Genomic DNA, 18,690 nt, shown 5'->3' with positions numbered 1-18,690 from the left:
GGTCTGGGCAAGCCTACCATGAGATAAACATAAATATTTTCACTGTATGGTTTTTAAATGAAAAACCTCGTTAATCAAACCTTTCTACTTAGACAAGTACATCCTCTTTCAAAAACTTCTGTAAGCAAAACATTTGTGTTTTCACTTCAGTATTCTGTCAGGTACTCAGGCAAATTAATCTTTACAATTTACAGCCAATTCTTCTGTTCCATTATCTTTCTGTTAAGATTTTGTGGAAATTTGCATTGGTGAAATGACTTTGGCAAATATGATTTAATGGCTTGTGTTAGTGCTAGAGAGGGTTTGGGGTACACATTTATTCTATAAATCAGGAGGAAAATAATTATTGTTTTCAGTTAATTTACGGATTTCAAGGGCTAGAGAGGGGGATAATTATCACCGTGAAGATGAGGAGATGTTCTTGCAAATGTGACAAAGAAGGATGCAATAAAGAAAGTCCAAAGACTTTCTTTGGGGTGATCCAAGGGAACACTCTGAAGCCTATGTTTCCGTAGTTGAACTTCAGGAGTCCCTGGCACATGGAACCGTTTGGAGATGATGAATTCTTATTGGCCCAAGCCTGAGTGGGGGTCATAGATTCCTTGCATAATAATCAGATGGGGGATAATGAAACATGCAGATTACTAGCCCACCCCCGTCAACACTGCATGAAAAAAACCCAGCATCAAAGCTGCTTGGGATATAGTCAAAGAGTCTGCATTTTAAAATGCTCCCCAGATAAGTCTTACATATCCTAAGATTGGAAAACCCACGGACCTAAGCTGTTTTTCTAATCCACACCCTTCTCTGTAGGCAATTTTATCATCTAGTCATCTCTCCAAGTGGCTATTGTAATTGTGATTTATTCCAATGTAAATTTATGTAACCTTATTAAAGCTAATTCCAAAAATTATGACCCATATGGCTCAGTCTCAAAATGATATATGCCATAAGATAAGGTCTAGCAATCAAAAATTAATTTCAAAATAATGGAAGATCTTTACTTGCATTTCAACAAATACATATGAGTTGCAAGAAATTTTATATATTTCTTCATAACATTCCCTTCCTGTCTCATCTGCTTCTCCAAGTATGTCACACTGCTCAATTTTCAGTAATCTCCATTCCTTAATTTTTCACGGCCAGCCCTAGCATGAGATCATTTTATCCTTTTACCGCACCAATTTTTCTTATAACTTCTACATCACAAAATTATAAATAATTTAATTTGTAATGGCAGAATCCCCCTTTGAAACTGAGGAAGGAGAAGAAATTAAGAGCTTGAGAAGCCTGAAGCCATTCTAGTGAGCCTCAGGAAAGGAGAGTTTGGGAGCATGTATATAAAATAATTTTAATCCCAGCATGTTTATCGATGTGTACATCATGTTCTGGAGTGAATTCCAGGGAAAGGCTTAATGGGGGGGTCAGGGGAGGAGGTGTAAGGATATGAAAGCATAACAGCTTCTCAGGTCCCTAAGGGAGTTTGTCTCCATCAATATATTACGAATCATTTCACAGAGGAGGAGAGGAAAGAAAGAAAAACTATATGGAGACTTCAAATTTAAGGTTTCTTCTGGCTTCTAAAACCTACGGAAGGTCAACATCACCAATCATAAGAGAAATGTAAATCAAAACCACAATGAGATACCATCTCACACCAGTCAGAATGGCTATTATTAAAAGGTCATAAAACAACAGACGCTGGCAAAGCTGCAGAGAAGAAAGAACATTTACATACTGTTGGTCAGAATGAAAATTAGTTCAGCCGCTGTGGAAAACAGTTTGGAGATTTCTTAAAGAACTTAGAACAGAGCTACCATTTGACTCAGCAATCCCATTACTGGGTATATACCCAAAGGATTATAAATCATTCTGCTACACACACACACACACACACACACACACACACACACACACGTATGTTTATTGCAGCACTATTCACAATAGCAAAGACTTGGAACCAGCCCAAATGCCCATCAATGAAAGACTGGAGAAAGAAAATGTGGTACATATATATACCAGGGAATATTATACAGCCATAAAAAGGATGAGCTCATGTCCTTTGCAGGGACATAGAGGAAGCTGAAAACCATCATTTTCAGCAAAGTAACACAGGAACAGAAAACCAAACACCATATGTTCTCACTCATATGTGGGAGTTGAACATTGATAACACATGGACACAGGGAAGGAGACATCACACGCTGGGGCCTGTCAGGAGGTGGGGGACTAGGGGAGGGATAGTAGGGAGTGGGAGGATTGGGGAGGGATAGCATTAGGAGAAATACCTAACGTAGATGACTGGTTGATCGGTACAGCAAACCACCATGACACATGTATACCTATGTAACGAACCTGCACATTCGGCACATGTATACCAGAACCTAAAACATAATTTTAAGAAAAATTCAAAAAACAATAGACGCTGACAAGGCTGCAGAGAAAAAGGGACATTTACATACTGTTGGTGGGGACGTAAATTAGTTCAGCCACTGTGGAAAGCAGTTTGGAGATTTCTGTTTGAACGAACTTCAAACAGATCTACCATTTGACCCAGCAATCCCATTACTGGCTATATACCCAAAGTAAAACAAATCATTCTACCACAAGACATAAGCACTTGTAAGTCCACCACAATACTACTCACAACAGCAAAGACAAGGAATGAACCTAAGTGCCCATCAGCAGTGGATTGGATTTTTTAAAATGTGGTATATGTACACCATGGAATAGTATGCAGCCATAAAACAGAACAAAATCATGTCTTTCGCAGCAACATGGACGAAGCTAGAGGCCGTTAGGCTAAGGAAATTAATGCAGATACAGAAAACCAAATTCCACATGGTCTCACTTATGTTCTCACGCTTAAGTAGGAGCTAAAAATTGGGTGCTCATGGACATAAACATGGCAACAATAGAAACTAGGGACTGCTAGTGGGGGAAGGAGAGGAAGAGGGCGGAGGTAAAAATTACCTACTGAGCACTCTATTCACTATCTGGATATTGGGATCAGTGGGAGCCCAAACCTCAGCATCATCCAAAATACCCAGATAATGAACCTATACTCCTGAATCTAAAATGAAAATCAAAATAAACCTCATGGAAAATATAAGCACATTTTTTATACTTAGAAAGCATAAAAATAATGTATGTACAAATATATGGTTAATTTTTTTTTCCTTTGTACCATTAAATAGATGAAACTTTAAAAGTCAAAATAAGGAAATAATCAAAATAAGGCAAACAAGAGCCGGTAGTGCTTCTGTCCAACAGAAAACCAGAGATGGAATATATGGCCTTCAGGCAATGTTCATGGCCTCCCAGCCATTGCAGATGTTTTCAGGATATGATCAAAACGTAAGCAGGTAAAAAGTTAAATAAGGCTTATTTGAGGTGGAGTGTGGTGGTTTATGCTCGTAATCCCAACACTTTGGGCAACTAAGACACGTGAATCACTTGAGCCTAGGAATTTAAAACCAGACTGGGCAACATGGTGGAGCGTCAAAAAAAAAACTAAACCAGGCATGGTGGTGTGCACCTGTAGTCCCAACTATTCTGGAGGTTGAAGTGAGAGGATCACCTGAACCTGGGAGTTGGAGGTTGGATGAGCTGTGAGGGCAATACTGGACTCTAGCCTGGGTGGCAATGAGATCCTGTCTGAAAAAAAAAAAAAGGCTTATGTACATGTAAAAATATAATATTATTTATTGCTAAGTATAAAAGCTATCATTTATTTTTCAAAAAGAAAAGGGCTGGACATGGTGGCTCATGCCTGTAATCCCAGCACTTTGGGAGGTTCAGGCGGGCGGATCACGAGGTCAGGAGATCAAGGTCATCCTGGCCAACATGGTGAAACCCCGTCAATACTAAAAATACAAAAAAATAGCCAGGCGTGATGGCGCACGCCTGTAATCCCAGCTACTGGGGAGGCTGAGGCAAGAGAATCACTTAAACTGGGAGGTGGAAACTGCAGTGAGCTGAGACAGTGGCACCGCACTCCAGCCTGAGCGACAGAGGGAGACTCAGGAAAGGAGAGGAGAGGAGGGGAGGGGAGGGGAGGGGAGGGGAGGGGAGGGGAGGGGAGCCTATGTCCTGGACACTGTGTTAGTCACTTTCAATATATTATTTCTAACAGCAATTTTGCAGGTCACCTTATTATTCTTATTTCACAGAGAATAAAACTGATTTTCAGAGAACTTAAATAAATGAATCAAAGTAACAAAAACGAGGTCGGGTGAATGCAGGATTTAAACCCAGTCAGCCACAGTCTAAGGCCTTGATGTTTTGTACACTCACCGTTACCCTCAGAACTCATTACAATTGGATTCTCTTTCTAGGAGAGGCATCCCAGACTTTAGTAGATGAGACGCATTCGGTGTAGTGCGCTATTCTGGATTCCTGTGTATGAGCTCTTTGGTAGTAGAGAGGATTGTATCAAGTAAGGAAATTCAGAGGTGCTTGGAGATGAACACGCTGCACCTTGGACCCTGTGCTCTCCTCATACTTGCTCAAGCGAAGTCTGGCCTGGGTACAATCATCTGCTCAGCCTCATGGAGACTTGGAGCCCAGACAGCTCTTGGGGCCACCACTTCTAGGGACCTTTCACACCTAGCCTTCAGTGCTATCTGGCTCAGCCTCTTTTACTCCTCTTCTGTTTACTGGTGTATTTCATGAACATTTCTTCTGTCCATTTTGGAACCCTTAGCCCTCTGCCCCCCACCCATAAGTTTAACCTCCAGCACCCCACAGACAATAGCCTCCCTTAGCCTACAGTATCCCCAGGAAATGTTCCCAGCTGCCCTTTCCAAAGCCTGATGAGTTGATCATTGTCCACCTCAACTGATCTTGTTAATCTTCACCCACACTCTTGACTAGGAATCCACAGCTGGCTTTTGCTGTGCAGTCTGACTTTGCTTTGACTCATCTTCCCCCCCACCGCACCCCAGCCACCTGCCATCCAGGGGGCCTCGTGCCCGCATTACAGGCCTGACTAATTCCTTCATTCTCCCCACCCTGTGCAATCCCCGGGTAAATCTCACTGCAGATTCCCTCTGATATGCCCAAACGGTCCCACCATTGCTCCCTCTCTGCTTGAATAACTCCAGGAACAGATACTAAAATGTTATCTTACTATTTCAGAGACATCTGCTTCGGGGTTTTGCCCCAACAATAGAGCTATGAATTTATAAGTTGGGTAATGTCATTGAGGGAACTTAGCTTCATTTCATTGCTTCAAATCTTAGAATTTTAGTTCTAGAAACAATCTTTCATTTTTAGATGGGAAACAGACTGAACTAGTAACAATAGCAATCATAATTAAACCTATCACGATGACAATTATACTTACTGGTGTTGCTGTAATACTTGCTATACCTATAAGACCAGGCATTGTGCTTTGCACACTTGAGGGCTACAGTGTTAACCAAGGGTCCTAACAAGGCCCTACAGCAGGCGTCCCCAAACTACAGCCCGCGGGCCATTTATCCGGCCCCCCGCCGCACTTCAGGAAGGGGCACCTCTTTCATTGGTGGTCAGTGAGAGGAGCACAGTATGTGGTGGCCCTCCAATGGTCTGAGGGACAGTGAACTGGCCCCCTGTGTAAAAAGTTTGAGGACGCCTGTCCTACAGAGTGTTGACCAAGGACCATAGCATCCAGAGTCCTACTAAGAATAAGACCACAGAAAGAGAAATTGTTATCACGGCAACTAGAGAGAAACTCCATTTGTCCTATGTACCCTCCAATTTAGGAAAACAATCCAGCTCCAACTAAAATTCACCGAACTATAGACTCAGATCAAAATGGATTCCCCCCACAGCATTAACTTTCAGTTATTTTTCAGAAAGCAACACTGTCTGTGAAACATTCATGAATTTTCGCAGCCCCATAACCTCAAGACATTTGCATGCATTCTTTAACATATGACACTTTTCAGTGACATTTTACCAGCTGTGGTGAGTTGGTACCAACACATGAATTGAAATGTCTGTCTGAAAATGGTTACTCAGATGGTCAGAAGTAAGGAAACCCAGACGGCTAGCATAAGCACATGACACAATTGATCAATAATCATCAGTGGTGTTTAATTTATATTTTAGGATCTTTAAAAATAGGCAATATAAGGTCCAGTCATGTTAAATATATATTAATATCTTTGTAAATTGTAAATTTAAAAAAATCCGTAAGGGAAATGTCAGGTACAGGATTTATGACCTAGCCCATTTCACCCACAGATACTAATATTAACAGCAAACACAGTCTCTATGAAACATGGAATTGCTGGAATATCCTGATGAGAGGCTGCCTCTGTGAGATCAGAAATACACTGCTGGCTTGGTACTTGGTTCTATAATGTGATCTTCACGCAGCTCTGGATCAGACACTGTTGTTCTTGACTTCACAGTGACTGTAATAATTTAAGGGTTCTAAAACAAAGGACTTCTCATAATCTTTACCAAAAGAGCTCCTGATTATTAACAGGATTTCTGGCTATCAGAAATCCCTAACCCTCTGCCCCTAGAATGCAGCCAGCTTAGTAGGTCCACTGTGAATCAGAAGTCATCTCATGTGGATTTGGGGAAGGCAAGACAATTGTCCAAGTTTGAGCACTTCTGGATACTGTAGCTAATTACTGCAGATCTAGGACTACAGTCACAGCAGCCTTTTGCAAAAAGCTTCCTCGGGTAGGCAGTATGAGCCTCCTCTTACAAGCATCTGTCTTCAGTGTGTCACGGGTAAAGGTGATGTCTTTAACAGGTAAAAGTCTGTGAAAAGCTTAGCCAAAATGTTGTAATTGATAGTATATATGAAAATTATTTGTAAATTATGAAGTGCCAAACAAATATGAGGTACTTTATTATCACCAACAAATGCTTCCTGAGAGCTTCCATTCTAGAAGCTCTAAACTCTTGGTCTTAATCCTTAACAGACTGCAACTTAACAGACATAAGGTCATTTGTTTCCAGTAAATGTGTCTTATGAATATCAACAGTTAATTGTGGTCACTTTGTAGGCCAGAAAACCCAGTACAGTGTGACAGGTTGCAGGGTAGCCAGGGGTTAATGAACAGCAGCGATTATGACACAAGTTAAAAAGCCATGTTGCCTGCTCCAATTTTTATGGGTTTTTTTTTTTTTGTTGTTTGTTTGTTTTTTTTTGAGACGGAGTTTCGCTCTTGTTACCCAGGCTGGAGTGCAATGGCGCGATCTCGGCTCACTGCAACCTCCGCCTCCTGGGTTCAGGCAATTCTCCTGCCTCAGCCTCCTGAGTAGCTGGGATTACAGGCACGCGCCACCATGCCCAGCTAATTTTTTGTGTTTTTAGTAGAGGCGGGGTTTCACCACGTTGACCAAGATGGTCTCGATCTCTTGACCTCGTGATCCACCTGCCTCAGCCTCCCAAAGTGCTGGGATTACAGGCTTGAGCCACCGCGCCCGGCTATGGGCTCTTATACAAAGAAGCTAGGGAGCAGATAACCAAAGGTCACTTCTGAATTTCAAGTAGAGCTGGGGCTCCCACACATGAGTCCTGGCTTATAGTAAGATGACAGTCAAAATACTAAGATGATTCTCACTTAATGAATTTCATTTCATGATTGACAGGCATTGCAAGGGGCAAATGTTGCCCAAAACAGCATGAATAAATGTTCAAAGCATTAAGAAAAATTAAGAAATGGCAGGAAAGCAACTCCCGCACCTGTAGAAACACCTTTCATTTGGAAATACAAGCTCGATAAGAAGTGCTATTAATCTACACTGTTATCAAACCTTTGGGGGCTGAGGTCAGAGTTATCTGCATTTTGCAGATAAATAGTCCGTTCATTTGTGGACCGGATTGCACATTTTTTCAAAGTTCTTTCACCTGGATTATTTCATATGAGCTCAATGCTAATGCAGGCAGCATAGGTCTTGTCCCAGTTTTGGAAATGAATGATTTGAGACACAGAGAGGTTAATGGTCTTGTCCAAGATTACATACCCCAAGTAAGGGTCAGAATGGGAACAGGAGCCCAGGCATTCTGATTCTTTCCAAGGTGCTGCCTCCACCATCCTGTTGCTGGGCTGTGATTCATATTATAAAGAGATTCTCTAAGGGGCTCATTACACACACACACACACACACACACACACACACACACACACACAGCAAGGACTTCTGCTACATTAAAGCTAAGATGTGGTTTATGAACACATTTGTAGGTAAACAGTCATCACATCCACTGTAATAATCATTATTCAATTCTCACTGCCCGCTACTTCTCATTCCTTTTCCTGTCCAGGTAAACCCCTGCCCCGTTTCTAATAATTCCCTCATCATCCCCTCAGTCCTGATGCCCAGGGTTTGTCAGAAGCTGCTAACTAAAAATAACAACCTGAGGATTTTCTGGGTGTTTTGTTTTACCCTGGAATTTACATGAACCCAGTGCTGACAACTGTTCTAGCTTAAACTGGCACTCCATTTGTGGTTTGAGTTCTAAACCCATACACTTAGAGAAACCATTTTGCCTCCCTCTGTAAGATTTCTGGAGTCCCAAAAAAGGCAAAGATTTTTGAGAAGTCTTTTAGATCCCTGTTACCCTCCTCCATTCTAATCCCCCTGCCACCAAAAATCAGGCTTCTATTGGTCCAGTTTTGCTCTTTGGAAATGGGGTCATTCCTACGATCCTGCATCTGACAAGTCAGTATTCTTAGAGGAGTTTTGGCCTAGTTTAAGGGTTGATAATGATACTGTATTTGGATAAAACCCGGATGCCTAGGTGTAGCCCTGAGGGTTATTTATGTACCTTCACACCTGTTAAAGCAACAAGAACTTGGACCAGAAGCTAGAGGCATCATAAAGGCTGACTTCCTGCTCCGAGACTCTCCAGGCATCTTGGTGTTCTGAGTTCCTCACTTCTCAGCTAGGATGCAGGTGTAGTGCTGACTACTGCCAGGTTACCCATATGGAGCAAAAGATCTAGTTGAGACACCTAGTGTCTCTGGCCAGTTATGCTCCAGCCATAACCCTCTGCCTCAGCTAAGCCCCATGCACCCTTCTCCCTCTTCCCTCCTACTCTAATTAGAGCCGTTTTCTTCATTGCAATTCTCAACTCCTCTGTTGAAGGGGGAATAACACACCAATTCCAGGGTGCAGCCAGCATTCCAATCCTGATGTGTAGTTTCTGGCAAGTTACTTAACTTCTCTGTGCCTCAAGTTCCTCATGTGTAAATGGGGATGAGAAAAATAGTATCTACTCTATAATATTGTTGTAAGGATTCTATGAGACAATAAACATAAAATGCATAAAAGAGTGACTGGCACAGAAATGTTGAGTGTTAGCCTTTATTAGTAATAATCAAAGTTCTTCACTTCTTTCGAGATCCCCAAATGACTCAACTTCTCCAAAAAGCCTTTCCTAACTAAGTCCATCGCTCAACCCCTGCTGCATCTTCTGACCCCAGTAAATGAACCTTGGATCACCCAGTCAGTCCTGCTTAAACTATTTTGTTTTATTTTTTGGTTACATAATCTTGACATAATTATTCCTCAACTAGGCTATAAATTCTTTGAAGGAACAGAAAAACCATGTTTTCTACCTACTCATACACCCCTATCCCTGCACAACCCTAATACTTAAATGTAATTTTTCTATTCTTATTTTCCCTGCTGGGATGGGACTCAAGAATTCCCCTAGGGAACCCTTGACCACTACCAGGTTTAAAAGCAGCCCTTAATACCATGGATCCATTCAGAACCTTGAAACCAGAGAGTTAGTACAATGTTTTCCCCTCACTCAAGCTTTGATTCTTTATTTACTAATTCTTTTTATTTTTTGAGGATGTGCCTATCTTCCCCACTAGCTTGTAAAGTCAATTTAGGACAGAGGCCAGTTCTTATCCACCTTTGTGGCATCCCTCACTCCGTGCCTCCAGGTGCTCAGTACATATTTGCAAGTGCAGTGAGATAATAATACAGAATGTTAAGGATGTGAGTTTGCTCCTGTTAATCCCTGCTGTCTTCCAGCTCTGCCTACATTCATAAAGACATTCATTGCCTAAGAGATAAGTCACTGTAGCAGAAAAGCAGGAATCAAGAATTCATTCTTAGCTCTCAAGTTTCTGTGGTTGAAGATCTTTAGGATTCAGAGCATAAAGTTTATGCCATAAACAAAAGATTTAGAGAAATGTATAATTAGAGACAGTTTTTCTAGTTTCTCCACTATACTCCCAAACTACATAAAGATTTCGTAGGCTGGGAAGGTGTGGAATAAGGGAAGGAAGAGAGAGTTGCCAGATATTGACAGGGAGGGGCACACCGATTTGGGAGGGCCAAGAATGGATGGATGACAGGTGACAGAAACACCATGTTTGGCAGATGTAAGAGCAGAAGCACCTGTGATTCACTCCCTGGGTTCAGATATACCAAGTTCCCCTGCACCTCGCATTGACCGGGAGAAAAGGCTATAGGTATTTGGCCAGATCAGCCTGAGCCAGACTAAGAGGGCTTGGAGTATAAAGTAGCTAAGAGAGAATCTGGCTTAGGAGGCTTAGCTGTGCAGAAACAATAGACGTCTGCATGAATCTGGACATAAGGAGGGGGACTATCTCCACAAATACTGGTGTAGACAGATTCTCCCCCAACACCTTGAGGTTTGGATACACACTTGGGATTTACAAGCAATCCTGGAGAGTGGAGGAAGAGCCGTCCTTGGTAAAGGAGGACTCAAAATATCAATCTAGTAAAAAACTAAAGTAACATTTATTAAATGCCTATGTAAGCTAAAATTCTTACCAGATAGGCAAATAAGAAATACATTTTAGTCTTTTATCCCTCGGCCCCTCCTAATCTCCCCACCTCCCCAAAGTCCATTGCATTATTCTTATGCCTTTGCGTCCTCATAGCTTGGCTCCCACATATCTGTGAGAACATACAATGTTTGGTTTTCCATTCCTGAGTTAGTTCACTTAGAATAATAGTCTCCAATCTCAACCAGATCACTCCACCTGTACCCCAATAACTTATGGACAATTTTTTTTAAATAAATAAATAAATATGATAAACCAAATTTAAAATAAGCATATAAAGACTGTGGACAAAATAAGGAATCCAAATAAAAAATAAACATATAAAGAAAATAAACAGATTTTCAGCTTCTTCTTGAGATCATTACTCCAATTAGGCATAAAGTTACAATTTGGAAGATATGGTGGCCTCCCTTCGGGGGAGGTACGGGGAAAAAATAGGAGGGAAAGAGAGGAACAGAAAGGAAAGAAGTGCATATGTAAAAGTGAGGCTACTGACGTCGTTTCCTGCAGGATAAACACACCTAGTAGGAATAATTTCAGAGAAACCTGAGGATGACCCTGTCTGGCAGATGTCCGTCAATGTGTTCTGAGATAGCGAATCCGGGAGTAGCCAACTAGATTTGTTTCTTGTCTATGAAGAATATCTGAGCCCCCATCCTGTCCTGTGGAACATGGGTCACGGGATTGAGGCCCTGAGTCTTAGGTTAAATGAAGGTTGCCAGGTGGAGGTCATTAAGGGAAGGGTCTTAACTGAAACACAATAGCAACTGCATACTGTTGGTAAGCGACTGCAGTTTTCCTGCCCAGCCTGCTACCACTGTGCCATTCGGTCATGTTGTCCAGACCCTGCCACCAGACTGTCTCTCTGGTATAAATGCCCCTGGTGAAACCCCACGTCTCATTTGCTAGCTCTGGGCATCTTGTTTGGCCTCTTAAACCCAGTGCCTTCCTTATGAAGGTTGATAGGGGTTCAGCACAACATCCCCCTATTATTTTATCACTCAGTAAACCTTTGTTCACTAACTCCTATATGCCATTATGCTATAATAGGAGCCCGTTCTGGAGAAATGTGGGATTTGAAGGAGCCAATGATCCTCTTACTTTTCCTATTTCTGTACTGTTGTTTCACAAGGATGAACTCACCACTTGCACTTAAAAAGAGAAAGGAGACCGAGAGAGGACTAAACTGAAGATGAGAAAGAAGGGGGCACACCTGAAGTGCGGAGCGCAGGATGTGCGGCAGGGCTGGGTGCTCCTTCATCCTCAGCCTCCTCATGGACGTCAGCAAAGCAGAAGGAAGCTCCACTCCGTGTACTCCCTAGGAGCTGAGCGGGAGTGCAGGTGCACTCCCAGAACATTCCCAGCAAGCAATTTCCTGAGAACTGGGTGTTTTGCATTAATCTCCAGGTGAAGCCTGTGGATGCTTAAGGTGAGAATAGTGCAGCCCCTGCCCACTTTCACTGCCTTTAAGGAACCAATGGCCAGCGACAAAAATCTACAGTTTCTGTTATACCTGTGCTGGCCCACACCTGGCCCTCAGAAGCTCACCAGGCTGTCACCAGATTTTGCCTTGGCAGTGGTGTTAGCTGTGACCAGTCTTTGGAGCCCACCTAACTTCAAGTCCCATCATCTCACGTGGTTTAGGTTTAGCACTGACCACAAGAGCCACATACTTTCATTTTGTACTCATCATGGAGACTTTATGTTTTGACAAGGTTACTCATTACCAAGTTTGGGCCAGTCTAGGCCATCAGCTTTCAAGTCAGTAGAATTTCCACAACGGAACGGACGATTCCCAGTTGTAGAAACTAAGGAACTTGTGTTGCCAAGGCTTTCCCAGAGACAGACCTTAATTTTGACAGGAGCAGTTTCCATCACTGACCTCACCTACAAAGATTTGCTGTCTTCTGTGTTATCTTTAAAATTTTTAAGTTTTTAAGCATGTACGTAGAACATACACATATTTTAAATTAAATACAACTAAAAGGCTTATGATTAAAAACATTGAACCAGTGGGGATTTTCCTAGTCTTTACTTACATTTGTAATTAAGATGCTTATTCTTTTATCTTGATGTATTAATTTTAGACATTGGCTTCCTGTTATATTGAAAGAGAAGTATCTAATTTTATGACCCTCATATAACCCAATGCAATGGTGTACGGGAGTGTATTTCATCTGCCACTGTGAGCTGATTGTTAAATTCAGAAATTGTATAAGCCAAGTATTAAATAGTCGTTAGCTTGAAAACTGGCCACAGTGCGAGTATTTACACCACAGAAATCAGCAAATGTCAACAGAGTTACCTGCCCTTGAACCCTCTGAGCTAATGAAGCATTCACCAACACAGTATTGTTCTCCCACCATATTCCCTTAATTATAGTTAATCTAAAAATCAGAGTTTCATTTTAATGATTGCGGTAATTTGTTTTTTGAAACAGGGTCTCACTCTACCACCCAGGCTACAGTGCAGTGGTGCAATCACTGCTTACTGCAGCCTCAACCCCTCTGAACTCAAGCAATCCTCCCACCTCAGCCTCCTGAGTATCTGGGACTATATGTGTAAGCCACTGTGCCCAGCTAATTTTTTTTTTAGGTATTTTTTTTTAGAGACAAGGTTTTGCTATGTTGCCCATGCTGGCCTCGAAATCCTGCACTCAAACCATCTGCTTGCCTTCTTGACTTTTCAAGACTATTGGGATTACAGGTATGAGCCACCATGCCCAGCCTATGGTACATTTTGCTGTCTGCATAGCCGTGGTATACTAAAATTACTGACTTCCTTGTTTCACATAGAGTTAGTAATTGCCTCATTGTAATCAGCCTGACACTGCCTGAACCTAGCAGACAATTCAGTAAAGTGAGATAACCAATAATTATGTGCCTATGAAGTATTCTTGCCAAACAAATAAATCAGAATCTATTTGTTTCTACAGCTAAATACCAATTTATAGGTAATACAAAGAATCAAAAGCAAGTTAGATGACACAGGAGAACAATTAGAATGTGGGATACTCTATAGAACAATGACTCTCTTTCCTTAACAAATGATTGGCATGGAAAGGGAAAGAGATGATTAGAGAGCTATTACAGAAAAAAAAAAAAAAAATGAAGACTTGAGAGTCAGAACCACAGTTGGAACATGAGGACCTTGTTTGGATCCTAGCTCAAACCAAGGATGTAGAAAAAAAAAAATGTATGCTTGAAACAATGAGGAAAATTTGTCCTTAGACTGGGTAGTAGATGATATTAGCCATTATTAGTTAATAATAGTGTACATTTCAAAATCACTGAGAGGATGTTTTAAATGTTCTCACCACAAAGAAATAAGTATGTGAGTTGATGGATATTTTAATTAGCTTGAGTTCATCATTTCACAATGTATTAACGACTAGTAGGTTGCTATTGCTTGGAAGCTTTACCAATAACAGAAACAGTTAATTAACACATAGTTTTTATATTATGTGTACTATATAATGCAGGCGTCCCCAAACTTTTTACACAGGGGGCCAGTTCACTGTCCCTCAGACCATTGGAGGGCCACCACATACTGTGCTCCTCTCACTGACCACCAATGAAAGAGGTGCCCCTTCCTGAAATGCGGCGGGGGGCCGGATAAATGGCCTCAGGGGGCTGCATGCGGCCCGCGGGCCATAGTTTGGGGACGCCTGGTATAATGCATTCTTACAATAAAGGAAGCTAGAGAAAATATATTTACTATTCCTTTTTTTTTTTTTGGAGATGGAGCTCTCTCTGTTGCCTAGGCTGGAGTGCAGTGGCACAACATCAGCTCACTGCAACCTCCGCCTCCCTGGTTCAAGCGATTATCCTGCCTTAGCCTCCTGAGTAGCTGGGATTACAGGCGTGCACTACCACGCCAAGCTAATTTTTGTATTTTTAGTAGAGACAGGGTTTCACCATGTTGGTCAGGCTGGTCTTGAACTCCTGACCCCATGAACCTCCTGCCTCAGCCTCCCAAAGTGTTAGAATTACAGGCATGAGCCACTGTGCCTGGCCATATTTACTATTCTTTAAGTAGAAATGGATCATCACAAACGTCTTCATCTTCATCATCCTCACGTTTGAGTAGGCTGAGGAGGAGGAAGAGGAGGGGTTGGTCATCCTGTCTGAAGGATGGCAGAGAAGGAAGAAAATCTGTAAAAGGACCCTCACAGTTCAAACCTGTGTTGTTCAAGGGCCAACGGTATATCATACCATAGCACTGTACCCCATAAAAATACACCATTATTCCTGTGGCGGACACTGAGAAGGCTCTCATAATCAAGGGCACACACACCTGTGTGGACATTGGCCCTGCTTCCTTGACAGGGGGCTTCATCTGACAGCAGATCCTTGCTTCCACCCACTCCTTTCTGCATGTTCTCATTCTTGCACGTGAACTGCTGACATGTACAATGCATTCATAAACACTGGGCTAGCAACCAAACTGCTGCATGGGATATGACAACACCTTTAGAGAATAACTCTAAAACTCGCTGATAGCTCATTTTCTAACCTCTCATGAGTAGATACTCAGAGCCGAAGAAACTGCTGTCTAGAGCAACCGACTTTTATCCTGATACTAGGCTGCTTATAGCAGCCATACAAAGAATGGAACACAGAGAATGACAGAAAGGAAGTGAGATTGAGAGCTGAGAGACACATCTGCAGGCAGAGGCAAATAAAGACGACATGGCAACACTCCTATAGTATCTGGAACACATTTCAGGATTAATCACAAAAGCAGAATCTGCCACATTTTCCCACTGATTTGTCAGCCCCTTGAAGATTGCCTTCTGCTTGCATTGACACTAAGTAAAATTTACGAGGAGGAGAACGTTGTCATGCTAAACAGGCAGGGCTTAACTCATGTTTGATACCAAAGCGCAAAAAACCATAATGTCCTAAACAAATCTGTTCCTGACATTGCGACAAGGATTAAAATAGCTGTTAATTTTGCACCAGTTTAATTTTCCCAAGTTCCTGCTTGTTATCTCCTTTTAAGTCACTGGCTTCTTGGTTTAAAGTACTGTGCTAAATTCTACACATCCTATCGGACAATTCGTTCTTTTCTAATTTTGCTCAATTTACCATCCCTTCTTTCTCTTTAACAGGTGGATGGCCTTCTAAAGTCATCTCTTTTCTATTAGTATGTTCTCTGTTTCTTTTTATTTTGATCAGCATCTACACATTTTGAAATATAAAAATATACAGGTAAAATAACCAAAATAAACAAGTAAAAGCAGGCAGAACCTAAGGCTGATATTTCAGGTTGTTGCTTTTCTTTCTTTCTTTTTTCAATTCCATATCTTCTTTTCTCTTCTCTTTGCATTTTTTCAAAAAATGAAATTAAATGCACTACAGCTCCTCAGGAATGAGTAAATTCAAGAAAATAGCTGAGTAACAATCTTTAAAAACAAAAATTTGTCTAAATTTCAGTTTTCATTTTCCCCAAACTAAATTGGTCAAATATGGGGGAAAAAAAGTAATATGAAAGAGTTTAACTTTTGATTTCAGTTCAGACAACATGTTGGCTAATTTGTATTGATTTTATCTGCCAACCTAGATGCAATCACATATTTAAAAGCGGAGTCCTGTAATTTGCCTTTCTATAAAATGTCACCAATGCATTAAATACTTCGAAAACAGTCTTTGTAAATCTATCTGTACTGATTAGATTTATTTAAATGATAGCATTAGAATTCCATGCCGAGATTTAATTTGGTTTTAAAATAACTCCCTACATGCAGAACACTTCCTAGGGTGGGAGAGGCTAGTTCCCAATTATTTTCATGCCGTCAGTACTAAATGTGTTTAATGACTCACTTACCTACAAGCTCTGGGTTGTCTGAAGACCTCTCTGTTCAGTGGGATGCACGCATTTTACTTAAGGCTATTTTATAGGGAAAAAAAAGGAAAGAGCACAGAACCACAGGATTTTCAAATGAAATAAAAAGTAGAAGGTCTTACCTTGTTCGTGTCAAAGGTGTTATAAACTTGATCAATATGTTTATTGGCCTTCTGATTCAGACCTTGCAGACCCAAAAGCGTCTTAAATTCATGTAGTGTTTGCAGGCCAGATGGATATTCCGTCATAAATGTTCTGTACCACACATGGGTCTCCTGTGTAGGAACTGCTACCTGATCACCAGCTATAGACTGACCATTCCCCATCTTGACTCACAGTCTACAGCTTTTCCTCAGGTTGTTTTCAGGTAAGTTTCCTCTGGATTTAGTCCCTCACTCTTCACTAAAACTGAAGGCTAACATATGCTCTCAGAAAGCTACTCTAAACCTCTTACAGCAGCAGGCTAAATAAGAACAGAAAGCCAGTGAGATTAACTCATCTGCACAGTTTTAAAACCAAGGTCAGTGGGCACTAACGGTATTGTTCTTACCAACATACAGAGACATAGCTTTTTTGTGAAGGGAAGACGCAATATTTTAGAGAGGGTAATCTTTGTTATATTGTTAGCTATAAATTTTGCCTACATTATTGAGGGGTACAGTGGATCTAATGGCAGGAACTTTGAGTCGCAATCAGGAAGCCTAGATTCTGTGCTTTGTTCTACCGCTTATTAACTACATTGAAACATTACTTCTGTTTTCAAGTCTGTTTCCCCAGCTGTAAAATAATAATAAAAGGTATTGTGAAGATAAATTTAGATAACATTTTTACATGAAAAAATTATACATTCTGAGTATTGTTAAAAATAAGTCTATGTGTAAGAGAGAAAAATCAAATAATTAGTAGTAAGAAAAACTGTAGATGTAGTAGTCAGTAAAGTGTCATCTGAAGATAAAGGAATACATTGGGCTGTGTTTCTGGCATTGTTCTTCCTTTTTCACGCCCACCCTCTGTTCTTATCTTTTTTTTTTTTTTTTTTTTTTTTTTGGTCTCTCAAGTATCTACACATGCCCTGGGCCTGCCAGCTTTATCTTACTCCAGTTTTCTAATCTGGCTAATCTTGTCCTAACCAAGCTCCAATTGCCAATGAACTTAAGAGGGTGAATGTACCTAAGAACTGTAGGCAAGGTCCAGTAGTGGAAATGAATGCTTTGTGTGGTCCTCAACCCATTGTTATACCAACCATACTTAGTACAAAAAACCTCAGGCAGAAATAATATAATTCCATTACTCCTAAATCACAGTTCTCCTTGTCTAACCCCACTCAGTTTTTACTTCTATTTCCATTTTTGGCCCAGCTCATACATCTGGTCTCTGTCTTTGTCCCTATTCTTTAATCCTGACTGATTACCTATTTATTTATTTATTTATTTATTTATTTATTTATTTGAGACGGAGTTTCGCTCTTGTTGCCCAGGCTGGAGTGCAATGGCGCGATCTCGGCTCACCGCAACCTCCGCCTCCTGGGTTCAGGCAATTCTCCTGCCTCAGCCTCCTGAGTAGCTGGGATTACAGGCACACGCCACCATGCCCAGCTAATTTTTTGTATTTTTAGTAGAGACAGGGTTTCACCATGTTGACCAGGATGGTCTCGATCTCTCGACCTCGTGATCCACCTGCCTTGGCCTCCCAAAGTGCTGGGATTACAGGCTTGAGCCACTGCACCTGGCCCTGATTACCTATTTATTAAAAAATCCCTGATTCCTAAGAATGAGCCACTGGGGCCTAAATGAACTGCCTTCACAGGAAGTGGTGGTGGTTATGGTGAATGTGGTTAATTTTGTTTCAAACATATCAATATAGACTCTCGATGGGACAATTTGATGTCATAATTAGATTTAAATAATAGGGCCAGGCACAGTGGCTCATGCTTGTAATCCCAGCACTTTGGGAGGCCGAGGTGGGTGGATGACTTGAGGTGGGTGAATCACTTGAGGTCAGGAGTGCAAGACCAGCTTGGGCAACCTGGTGAAATTCCATTTCTACTAAAAATACAAAAATT

At 41.3% G+C, this 18,690-nt stretch overlaps 1 protein-coding gene across 2 annotated transcripts in view; it reads right to left on the bottom strand.

Moving 5' to 3' along the window:
• The window catches only part of GUCA1C (guanylate cyclase activator 1C), a 39,207-nt gene extending 22,136 nt beyond the window's left edge, over positions 1–17,071 (bottom strand). Inside the window, exon 1 of one of the 2 annotated variants that reach the window (XM_003939401.4) lies at positions 16,751–17,071. In XM_003939401.4, the coding sequence (XP_003939450.1) occupies positions 16,751–16,954 (204 nt within the window). In that variant the 5' untranslated portion in view covers positions 16,955–17,071. The remainder of the gene's footprint in view (positions 1–16,750) is intronic. The other variant, XM_039477477.2, reaches the window with a different exon arrangement.
• Between the last annotated feature and the right edge of the window lie 1,619 nt (positions 17,072–18,690).

Source organism: Saimiri boliviensis, chromosome 8, assembly GCF_048565385.1.
Source record: "Saimiri boliviensis isolate mSaiBol1 chromosome 8, mSaiBol1.pri, whole genome shotgun sequence".
Classification (NCBI taxonomy): Eukaryota; Metazoa; Chordata; class Mammalia; order Primates; family Cebidae; genus Saimiri; species Saimiri boliviensis.
This window is presented reverse-complemented; position numbering and strand designations above follow the sequence as displayed.